Source organism: Echiichthys vipera, assembly GCF_963691815.1.
Source record: "Echiichthys vipera genome assembly, chromosome: 8".
Classification (NCBI taxonomy): Eukaryota; Metazoa; Chordata; class Actinopteri; order Perciformes; family Trachinidae; genus Echiichthys; species Echiichthys vipera.
Window position 1 is genome coordinate 5,745,605 of NC_139833.1, and position 12,162 is coordinate 5,757,766.

The 12,162-nt window shown below is 44.4% G+C and overlaps 1 protein-coding gene across 3 annotated transcripts in view; it reads right to left on the bottom strand.

Annotated features, from left to right (window-relative positions):
• Nucleotides 1-347: 347 nt before the first annotated feature.
• The window catches only part of sema6cb (semaphorin 6Cb), a 170,169-nt gene continuing 158,354 nt past the window's right edge, over nucleotides 348-12,162 (bottom strand). For all 3 annotated transcript variants that reach the window (XM_083918214.1, XM_083918212.1, XM_083918213.1), the window contains one exon: nucleotides 348-4,534. In XM_083918214.1, coding sequence (XP_083774340.1) covers nucleotides 3,204-4,534 — 1,331 coding nt within the window. In that variant the 3' untranslated portion in view covers nucleotides 348-3,203. The remainder of the gene's footprint in view (nucleotides 4,535-12,162) is intronic.

The window sequence follows — 12,162 nt, forward strand, 5'->3', positions numbered from 1 at the left end:
CAACCCCCCATGTGACAGCAAAGTGGTGCATTTCCCAAAATGAAAGGAAGGATTCCTGGAACCGCAGCAAGAAAAAAAAAAATCAACTTGTTCCGAACTTTCCACCTATTGTTTTTGAGACTTCCCGACAGAACAACAAGAGTGCCTGAAGAGATAACGTCCTTGGTGGAGGACACAAACTAACTACACACTCACAAAATGGGTTATAGACTTGAATCAACACCTGGAAACTGTACATTATGTTCAGAAAGGTAGCATGAGGATATTGTGTTGTGCATTTTGTGAATTAATGGTGTTCTGACGTGGATTATTTAAACACATTCACCAGTGAAACACTTGCATCATATTTTCATTTTATTCCTAGTATAAGAGACATACAATGGTATTCTGTGAGACCAAATTCATAGTAATTCAAGAGGCCTAGCCTGGAAATCAAACAGGAAAAAAAACGTAATACTGAATCAATGAAACCCCGCCCAGATAGAATGTATTTACACCAAATCAAATACTGATAGAGCGAGACCGCGCCCTCTCCCTTACAATCTGTCACCGGCAGATAAAAAAAACAAAACACACTTCCAGTCAAACACTGTAGCTGCCACAATTCCTCTTATGAAACCTTACAGTCATGACCTTAAATCGAGTCGGATGTTTTGCATTTGTTGTTCAAAAGCTATTTAATGCTCTGCTGCCTGTTAATATCCAAATCAACTTTTATTTCCTTTCAACAAACATTGAGGTCGGCCTCATTTTCCTTCATTCACTGGAGTTGGGAGATGAGTACCGTAGTAAACTTTATATTGGGTCAAATGAGCTCTGGGAAATTTCAATCAATAGAACACCACTTTCAGATACAGTAAATAGCGTAGTGCTGTTTTCACAGAATTGATCACGGTTCCAGTCGACCGTGTCCAGAGTGACTCTGCTGGAAAGTGCAGCAGCGGAGAGACTTGATGATTCTGAGGCAGAGCCGACCGGCATCGCCTTCCCCGAGGGAAACCCTCAGCACACGTTTGGCAGCGTGGCCACCTGGCAACAGGTTTCACCATTGTATGGATCGAAGAGACAATCTCAGCTTGTCGGATCAGAGTTCATTGCACTTCCCTACGTTTCCATGTGTTTCCTAAATCTCCACTCCTGCGTATTTGCTTCATGCACTGTCGAAGTTGGCACCTGGTGACGCAGGCGAGTCAAAATCTACAGCAGTAGCCATTGTAGAAGTCCAGTTTCATGCCTGCAACCCTGCATCCTTTCTCTGATTTTATTTTAAGGAATATAATGTAACATTTCTTTCTCTCTCTCAACTTTCTTTGAATGGGAAACAAAAAAAACATTTCTTAACATTAAGCATTGGACCGATTACCATGTATTCGTTCCATCCATCAGCCTTCTACGATTGACTTCTACAACAGCTACAGGTCTGTAGGAGACAACTTAAGAGGAACTGTGAGCTTCTCCTTTAGAAACCCAAAGTGATGCTAAAGCTACCGCTAAAAAACAAAACAAAAGTGAACAATGGCACCTATAGGGAAAGTGACACCCAGTGGAAAGTGACATAATACGGAGGCAGTCGAACCTGAATGTCTGCAGTCTCAGGCTTTGTGTTGCTTTGCCAAACACTCCCCAAAAAATCTGCAGGCTCACACTTCTGGGATAAAGAAAACAAAGAGTAATGAAGGGTTTCATTCCAAAACACTGTATCCACCATGTATGTATACATATATATATATACATGTATATATATATATTTGGTGTTCAATCATTTTAAAGATAACCGATGTTAATTAGTAAAATATTTCTTTGTAAAAAAAAAAAAGGGGGCACAATATACTCAAGATATAACACAGTGGGTGTTACAATCATACTTGCAGTTATCAGAACGGGTGACATTTTTTTAAAATGGTGAATATCTCATTCTGGAATGAAACTCTTCAAATATACAATAGATACTGTATGACACATACTGACGACCATTGAAAATGAAACACCTACAATATACTGTAGCATAGTAGCCATCTGAGCCCCTTGCATTAACCCCCATGTCACACACTATTATTATTAAATAAGGCACACATTTACACATACAGTTAAAATTTGGCTAGTTATTATTCCTTTATTTACAACCAATAGCCACAAAGTTAATAATTAGAATAACTGCAGTCCGCCCTATGTTTTATGGTCATTCTCATATTGCCAGGTGGCACAGCAATTTTGACTTGTCCCCTTTGGGTCCAAAATATTTCAGGAGTATTCAGTTGTGTTTATTTCCATTTCATAGGATGTTCGACCCACCACATGTGTGGAGCACCAATCTTATAGAAACATTCTCCAGAGACTTAAATGGACCCGATTACGTCATTTCTGACCTGACATCTGCTGGGACGGGAAAAGTAAAGAGAAAAGACGAGTTAGCTGCATTGTTGAAGTATTTCCTTTCTCTTATCAACACGAACACATTTGGTTCAGTGTTTTCAGCCAACTGACAATGTATCTATGAAATGCATGATTTGGTGTCCCTAAGATACTTCTTAGTGTGAGGGGGTCGGGGTGGGCAGCGTTTGATACGCCCAAAGATGAAAGAGTATAGTAAGGCAAAGACATAACTACTTTCAGGGGAATTTGCTGACTTTTCACCACAGGTTACATATACTGCATATGTATATGTATACATATACGGTGTGGATATAAACACACATATATATACACACACATGCATAATATAAACACATTCGAGGGTGGGGCGGGTGGGGACTGGTTACCAACACTACATCAGAAAAGATTAAGCAAAAGCATGAATCTAAGCATCGCAGGAGCCTCCGGCTTTTAAATCTTCAAGATGACTGATGTGTAAAGTTCTTCCGCGATCAACACATCCAAAAACTAAGTTGCATTGTAAATCCACACTGAGGACATTGGCAGCCTAATATAAGGAGGTGGCGTCACGTCACCTGAGTCAGCGGTTCTATAATAAGCGTGTAGCTGAGCAATACCAATATGGTACAAAGATATTCGTTGGACAAAAAAAGAAAAGGGAAAAAACAAGTTTGGTTGAGGCTTTTGTCCACAGTGACACTGGCTGCCACACGATTGGTTGTGTTTTCTTGTGAAGGTCTGCAACCTCGAACCCACTGCATTTCTTCAAAGGGTAGTTCCTTTAAGAAGACACCGAGGGAGACTCCCTCTCTAGTCCGGAGTGTCCCTCCTCAGTAGTTGAACTTTCCCTGTTGGTTGACCGGGGATGTGGCGGGTATGAACAGGGGCTTGGGAGGGACATCTGGTTTAAGAGATGAGGCCCGACGGACGATAGCGCCCCTGTGTTGGACCTCCTGCTGCTCTCCATTGTAGCTGTGCTGGCGTGTCAGGTACCCATTAGGGATGAGGGGATAGTGAACCTCGCAGGCGCTGCCCGTCGAGTTCATCCGTGCCAGGAGGGGAGGCGGCTGGTGGGGCCCACAGTTTCGCTGGCTAAAGCTATGCTGGCGAGGTATCATTCCTCCTCCTCCTACTCCACCACCATTGGGCATCTTGGTGGCTGCAGCAATCAGCGAGTGCCTCTGGGAGGAGTGCCTCCTTTCCAAGGTTGACTGGTGGTGTGAGGGAATGTCTGGAGGAACATCCATGCGTCGGGTGAGGCTGTCTCGAGGTAAAGTGGATGAGCTGTAGTAGGGGGCGGATTCTGTCTCAGGAATCTGAGGTTGGATGCGGTTGGCGAATGCTAGCTGACCTCCACCACCGCAGGCCATCAGACCAGAGGGGCTCATTAACTGGGAGTTCTTGCTGCTGCTTGCCTCGTGGATGTGCTTCAGGAGCTCATCCAGTGAGGTGACCTCCATTACCTGGGAGTAACCTGGGTAAGGTTGCTGAGATAGCACACGTTCAACATTGTGGATTTTTCGTTCTTCTGGATGAAGGTGACCTCCGACTAGTGGCTGCCCATTGGACAGGCCATGGGAGTATGGGAAAACCTGCTGGTGTAGCAGGGCTGAGCTGGGCCTGGAGCCAGTGTTGTGGGACTTTGGATCCTTGGCATTGTTGCAATTCTGGTTCTTCTCCCACTGGTTCTTGAAGGCTTTCATGCTCTTGATAGGCAGTTCTGGGGTCGAGTCGGGTGTAGGCAGACCAGACAGCTCGGAGGAATGGTGGAGGTGGTGGTGATGATGATGATGGGGGTGGACCAGGTCTCCCATTGTCATTGCGTGATGGCCGTTTCTCCTTGGTGGGTGATGCTCCTTGCTGCTGGCGAAGAAAGAGTTGTAGATCTTTGGAGATGACACTTCCAGCTTATCATCCTTACTCTGGCTGTCCAGGAGGCCATTGAGCTTGGCCAGGCTGCGGAGGGACAGGGCGTGTGGGATCGGGGCCTCAGGATCTTTTGACAACTTCTTAGTCTTGTGGCCTGTGTGATTACAGTAGCAGGAGACCAGGAAGCCAGAGAGGAAGGCGCCAAGGACAAAGGCCACCAAAACACAGGCGATCAGGAGGGTATAGTGGACACTGTGATTGGTTTTCTCTAGTTCTGGTGGCCGCCTCACACCTTCAAAAACAGAAAAAAACACAGAAAAGAGTACTTTAGTTAGAGCCTTACTGACTGAGCCAGAAGAGAAAAAAAGACACATTTCAAGAGCTAATATAGGTCAAGTAGCAGCTGGGACAGACAGGTTGTGTTTACAGGGGCTTCACTATGCGGTAAACAGCATGGGAGAGGTGTTTGAACTAAGCCCTTGGCTTCCTTTCCTTCCACTGTTACTAGATCAATACAGCCTTTCTTTCTGGGATCTGTGCTTTCCCCTCAGACTGACAGAGGCCAAGAGCTCCCCAGTCAGAGAGAAATCTACTCTGAAATAAGTTAGAGCTTTAAATATTGATGGGAGCAGAGCAGCAGGACCCTGATGTCATTTTCACAGACTCTGCTTTCCAATGTGAGGATCAGGGGCGAGAGCACCTGGTATGATGAACGAGCCAAAAATACTAGGCCTATCCAATAGCTCACTGATCGTGGCGCCTTTGCCAACACAGACACAGATGAGGTTGTCGTATTCTTTCAAAATGAAGCCGAGGGGACAGTGTGTGCACCAAAAACACAAGGTTACTTTGCTGAGGTAAATCTACCATGTGGATGTCCCTGGGTGATGTGACCCTGGCACTGTGTATGCTTAATGGCGTGAAAGGCAACGACGACACGAGGAGTGAAACCTGCCACCTCCAGTAATCAGAGCTCATTTGCAAGAGGCTGCTGCCATCTGTGGTGTCAGACCCTTCTCTTCGCCCTTAATGACAGTTTCTGTGAAACTGATTAGTCCCGTGGGTGGGGGGTTGGGGGTGGGGGAGTGCAGGTGTTCTAAACAAGCTAAACTCAACAGCAAATTAAAGCTTAGTTGGGGAATGAAAATGGAAAATGATAATAATAGTATCTAACTCTGGCTTGATGACAGTTTATGAGACATTCAGAATGATGATGACGGGGATGATGATTGGTGGAGGAGCACAAAGGACATCAGTGCAATAATTAGGTCTGCATTAGAGCGAATTTTAATCTTTTCTCCGAGTTAAGTGACCCAGACTTGACAGGCTCTTTGCTTCAGAAAATTCTGATGAAGAAATTTCTTTATGAGGTTTCTTAAGTAGGCGATAAGGCGGTGTGGTGTATCATTTTATATTGAAGTGATGATATATAGTATATCCTGGTAAAATGAAATACTGACTATAGATAAATAACCAAATGAGAATCTGTTTTGGCAGATTAACTGGAAAAAGTAAAGTAATTAACCACACTTACTGCAAAAATTATTCCTTGGTTTCAATGATGTCTGAAACAGGCCTGTGATTTCAGGGAGAAGAGTATAGAAAGATCTATTCTGGTGGAAAGATCTCTATTGTTTCAAGGTATGCACTGTCACCATATCGGCCCATCCTGCCAAGAATCGATACGATTTCTCAGTTCATGCGTAGGTGCTATGTGATGAAGCTGTGAACCCGAAACTGATGCAATTGTACAGTCTTTTTGAGGCGAACACCTCGAAAGGATCTCATTTTGGTGGAACGGCGACCGGTTAAAAACTCCTACATGAACTCCTGAGACCTATGTGAACATAATTAAAGGTTATGTGTTTGTGTTAAAGGGGCCAAAAAGAGGTCCTCCTCACTGTGTGTATGCACGTGGTGAGCATTAGGTGGAACTGCAGAGGTGGAAAATCCAATCAGACACAAAAGCAAGAATGAGTTCAAGTCTAAATGTATTAACTTGAGCCTCAAAAGGCACCTGAGATGGTAACTACTGTACATGATGCATGGTTTGGAAAGACAAGTCATTTGCCTCCTGTCATCATTGCAGCTTTAATTTATTATTAGGGGGTAGGATCTGCATAGTTAGTGTTAAACGGTTTACCTCTCGCCATGATGGATTTGTATGTGGGGGTTTATTATTTAGGTCATGAAGTTACTGTGAAACTTCTCCGTGCTCTTCATAATCTGGAGGCAGACTTTGGAGCAGGTGTTGTAAAGGCTTACTAGCTCATTGTCATGTATCACTGCATTCATCGTAGAGGGCTGCTTTGTGCCATTCTTCCGACAAAGAGAGATAATGTGGTGCACTACAATCTTTTCGATAATAACGCTTTAAATAGAGCTTCCAATTAAAAATGCTCATTTTTTTGCCATCTATTCCTATGATTGCCTCGACTTATGACCACATTAAAAAGTCATAAATCATAATTGCAATCCCAGTGGGAGAGGCAATCAAAAGTGATGCTGCAGTGAGCCCGTTAATACCTCCTATTTTAATCTTTGACAACTTTTTTTGGGGGGGACCGATTACACAGGCCGCCAATCAGCTCGTCGCGGGTCTAAGTCTGTGGTTCTCACAGATAAGTGTCCCAGTGTGAAGCTTTTGTAATGAGTGGTGAAAGGCTGCTCTCATCTCACTGTGTTTTCTGCCTTCCTAACCCTGTGGCAGTGACTCATCTGCTCCCTCTGCTCCCCCTGGACCCCCCTGCCACGCACACACACTTCCTGGCTGTAGCTACAGGCCTATTGCAGGGTTCCTCCTGGTTGAGGGGTATGAGTCAAGTGCCGCGACAGGGGGTGAACTGCACAGCTGAGGTAAACAAATCCAGCGCCTACGAACAACTTGTCATAACACGTTTCACGAGCAGGCTGGATGACTCAATCACTGGGTATGTGGGACATATGGTGCCACCGGTCACAGTGGAATTAATACCCCGTGAATCATAGCAACAGCCTGGCAATCGGCTAGGTGGCGCACAGGAGCTGCCGACCAACTGTACACAGCGACCTGGCTTTCTTTGCACCGCTTCATAAGAGTCTGGAAAAATAAAGACTCTGGTTTTTATTTTATTTCCTCAAAGTCTGTTTTTGTGGGGAAATCGTCACCTCAAGTAGAGGTGATAATTAATGCAGCTTTCGCCCATTTCACAATTTCCCTTCAATGTTTACATAGCTTTGGAGGGTTCTTTTCTAACATTGTCACACTTTATTTCTGTGTCAACTCAACATGGTCTCGGCTCAGTGAAGGCTTAATATAGAGATACCCAAGTCTGCCAAAAGGTAAAAAGACAGATGGGCTGCAGAGTGGAGGCAAGGAAGGGGATGGGAGAGCGAGAGAGATGGGGACAGCCAGGAAAAAAAAAGAAAGAAGAGGAAGATTAAGGGATGAAATTCAACCTCGGTGACAAACTGGCGATGAAAAGGGGAGTGAATGTGATTGGACTCAAAGATCCAAGAGACGTGAGAGCAGGAGCAACGGAAGAGATTGGAGATGAAAGCCAGAGAGCTATAATAAAAAAAGAAAAAGAATAAAAAAAAGATGCTGAGGATGAGTGAATGTATGTGCAAGCAGCAATTTGAAGGAGGAGGAGGAGGATGGGGAGAGGGGCAGAGTGAGAGACAGACAGACGTGATTAGGTGAGTGACAGACCGTCACTCTACCGGCTTTTGAAGCGCCGTGCTCTGAGGCAGCTGTGATATGGTTGGAGAACAACCCTTGCGCTCCTCCGCAGCGCCGTAGGAAGAGAGACACTCTATGATTGCATCCATATTGTTAAAAATAGATAGCGCGGTAGGTTATGTAAACAGGCAGGTTTTTTTTTTCTTTACAGCGTTGCCGTGCCGCCTCTTACTAATTGGTGAAGATTTTTGTACAAGGGAAATAAAGTTAAGAGGTTTGGCTATTGTTAGGTTTGGAGTTTTTTTTCTCCTGCAGGTGATGAACAAATTACAATAGTAGTGACACCTTCTCTTAAGCATGTGAGCAGTTAAGTAAATGGCTCGTGCCTTTGCAAGCCCTCGCACACACCTTAAGTCGACTTCATTAACAATACGGCACCCATAAGCTCTCTGTGGCACCAATTACCGGCAATCTGAGCACTGTGAAGTTTCACAGTTGCTCAATTGTGGAGGAATTATTTTTGCATCTCTTGCAGAACATTAAAACATCAGAACTCCACAAAACTCTCATTTGTAATATTGCAAGGAAAGAACGGCTACCTTTGTTTCAGACGACACTCTCAAGGTCAGATACGAAATCATTTAAACAGGAAGGAGCAACTTTCTCTTTTGCACCTAACTTTTCTATTGTATTAGGCTTTTCTCAAGGGTGCGTTTAAATACTCTGTAAGCTGGAGAACAACTTGTGTTCTGTGTTTGCGCATCAAGTGAAGACATTCCAAAATAGCCCTAATTAGTTTCCGCTTCTGCAAGCTTACAAGTGCATGTAATTGTTCCCTTAATGGCTACTTCATCCCAATGAGAAGCCAACGAGACTAAATGGCCCCAGGCTTCATATGCGAGCACTACACTCCCCGCACCACCACCACCACCACCACCACCACTCCCGCTAATGCTGGAGATTTACTTCTTCCACGGCCAAAATAAAATTTAAACTCCTGAAAGACACCCCGGGGTCGAAGATCGGAACAAATGCATTATTTTCCTTTTTCAAACGCGGGTGAATAGCAGAGCGGCTCGGCCATGTTGCTGTGAGCTTTAGTGATTGGACAGTTTTAATACCTGATGTCTGTGCACTGACAGACATGGTTAGCAAACAGAGCATGGCGGCGTGTGTCAGTGGGCACGTACGCACACACACACTAAGTATATGTGCTGCATGGGTGCAGGGTTCTGGCTGTTGACTGAGAGAATTCAATCATGTACACTTGTTATTAAGAATTTGCATAATATTCCACCTCAGTGCTTAGCCAATTGGATACAGTGTAATATATGCATATGGGCTAAGGTGATATGGTGTAATGTAAAAGATCCATCCCAATTGAAAGTAGTGGTAATGAGCACTGCATTTCATTCCAGGTGTGCTGATGCATAGAGAGCATAGATTTCATTACACTTCTGATTGAATACTGGTAAATTAGGTGTGCAGTGGCATCTGGCAATCACAACCATACTGTCTGTGTAAAGTCCTTCAATATTTACACCTGTGCTTTGGAGGGAAAGTCAAGTTTTTGAGTGGCAGTACACAATTTGCTTCAAACACTCAAACAAAAGACAGTGGTTGGTTAAAGGAGCGGTTCAGTCAAATGACAAAACAAACATAATTTCTGGTTTCTCTGCTGCCACTCCAGTACACATGGAGGTGAACTGAGTTTGGTTTTTACTGATTAAAGCATTAAAAACGACCTCTTTTGAACAAACATTCCCAACAAAACCTTTGCCGTTTTCACTACTTTGATCAGCAAAAACAAAAATATCACCTTTATTGTATTGGGGTGGAGCCGAAGTGTAAGGCAGACATGTGACATCTGCATTTCTACCAGGGTTAGATAAGAAAATATGGTACTTTTGTAATTTGGGTGAACGGACCCTTTCAAATGACATCTGATCAACTTTCATCACAAGTCATTAAACCAGGCAGAGCACATGCACTGAGTTTGGTCATTTTCTTTTATTTACATGCAGTTGCATCATAAAGAAAAAAGAGGATCTGTGTATTTGCCATTCAGTGGCTGGTAAAGCAAAATGGTTCCAATGCAAACTTCCAACCGTTGCTGTGATGAGTCACGTGTCAGAGGGGAAATGCAGCACTGGAAGAATATTCGCTTTACCAACAAACTTAAAGAGACAGTCCACGCCAAAGTCAGTTTTTCGCAGATATGGCAGCTGTTCTAGCTTAATTACTGTCGATGTCTAAAGAACATGTGCCAACCAAACTCTTTATTATGAAGGGCTTTTAGGGGAGATTTCTCTTAAGTACCTCCCAAGTGTCAAAATCATTTTCCATATAATATTTGTTTTACAGCTCCTGTGTTTCTGCTTAAATCCACGTTTACCATCGTGTCACGTGGCGCTGTCTTTGGCGTGGACTGCTGCTTTAAGAGATGGAGAAACTGCTTGCAGGTCCACTCGAACACCTGCGCGCAGTTTCAGCCATCAGCTGTGAAACCGGAGGAGGCGGATCATAAAAAAAGACGGTGAAAAGGGGGTCGGTGAGAGAGAATTCAACAAAGGAGGCAGGTACGGCTAAAGGGTTAGTCCAACTGAAGAAAGGAAAAAGAACAAAGAAAAACAGGCAGGAAAAAATGGGTTAAATTCTCCCCAGAGGTCAATGAGACAGATAAGAGGGTAAGGGGGTTAGGGGTTAGGGCCAGGAGCCGGGACGACTGCGTGGGTGGATTTGATCACTGTGGGCCCCGTGGGTCGCTGTGACGCTCGGAGCTGACGGCTCTCCATCCTGACAGCGAGCTGAGCTTTAATAACCGACACAGAATGAAGAGCCATTAAAACTGCTGGTTATGGAAAGTGAAGTATTTGGTGTGTGTGTAATGCCTTTAAGGTTATTTTTTACCGCGCAGTGCAGAGTGTGTTTTTGTAGTGAAACATGATGTCACTTATAATCGCCATAAAGTGCTGGTGTGCTGAGCGGAGGGAAAAACGGCCTATTTCTGTGTGACCTTTAATGAGGGCCATTTCACTATGACTATGACTCAGGGAGTCCAGATTGGCAGTAACGTTTCAAAAAGTGAAGTAAATGTGTGTGTGTGTGTGTGTGTGACTTGTGATGAATCATGTAAGAGCGGCCATTAGGTTGAACAAAGATGAAAGGGTTGAATGAAATCTGGAGTTCTATTTAACCGGCGTAATGAACATGTTCTGGTTACGCAGCCTCAGTCTGACCCTCGGAAATCTGAAAATGTTTTTAATTTTTCAATGTCCAACTTCCCACACTCTCTGCCAAAATGTGACAGCTGCTTTCAAGAATTAAAAGTAAAAACCTGCATTGAGACAGGTGGTTTTTTTTGTACTTCACAGAACTGAGTGCTGACACTTTTTATCATTATGTCTTTTGTATTCATCTTCATTTTTGACAAGAGCTGTGTTTCATATTAAACCCTACAGAATCGTATCATTTTTGCTTGCTGTTATTCTCAAGAGGTAAAATACATGAAGTATTAAATAATGATATGATGCAGAACAACCTCTCTGTGGAGCAGATACTGCGACGTGGTTAGAGGGGGCACAGTCGGAGCCCTTATCAGTGACTGGATGACACAGGCCGCGTTTGCACAAGTATAAATAACTCTGGGGCGGCAGCAGCTCAGTGTCTCGGCTGGGAACCGGAGGGTTCAAGTCCCTGTGTGGACCATGAATGGAGTGTAGACTGGTGGCTGGAGAGGTGCCAGGTCATCTCCTGGGCACTGCCGAGATGCTGTTGAGCAAGGCACCGAACCCCCAACTGTTTGGGGTGCCGGTCCATTGGCAGCCCCCTCACTCTAACATCTCTCCATTAATTGCATGTATATAGGTCCTGTTTGTGCGCGTGTGTATTTCGGGCCAGTGTGTGTGTAACATGAATAATAATAGAGTGAAAAATCGAATTTCCCGCTGCGGGATAAATAAAAGTAATTCTTCTTCTTCTTCTCTAGAATACTAACTGGCAACGGTGCCCCCCCCCCCCCCCCCCCTGGACACCAGCTCTTCTTCATTCTCCGTTGTCTTCCTGTAGTGTTTTAAAGCGTTTGAGCTTCTCGTGATTCCATTATCCGGCCATCTTCCTGTGCTTGTCAGTTAACTAAGCTGCTCGCCTGGCTTTTTGGTCCAACCCACGCTGGTTCATCTAAATGTGTAGAAGAGTCACGGGAAACGTTACGGAGCGGGACACACCCCACCGGAGAGGTCCAGAGCCAGGAGTCTTGT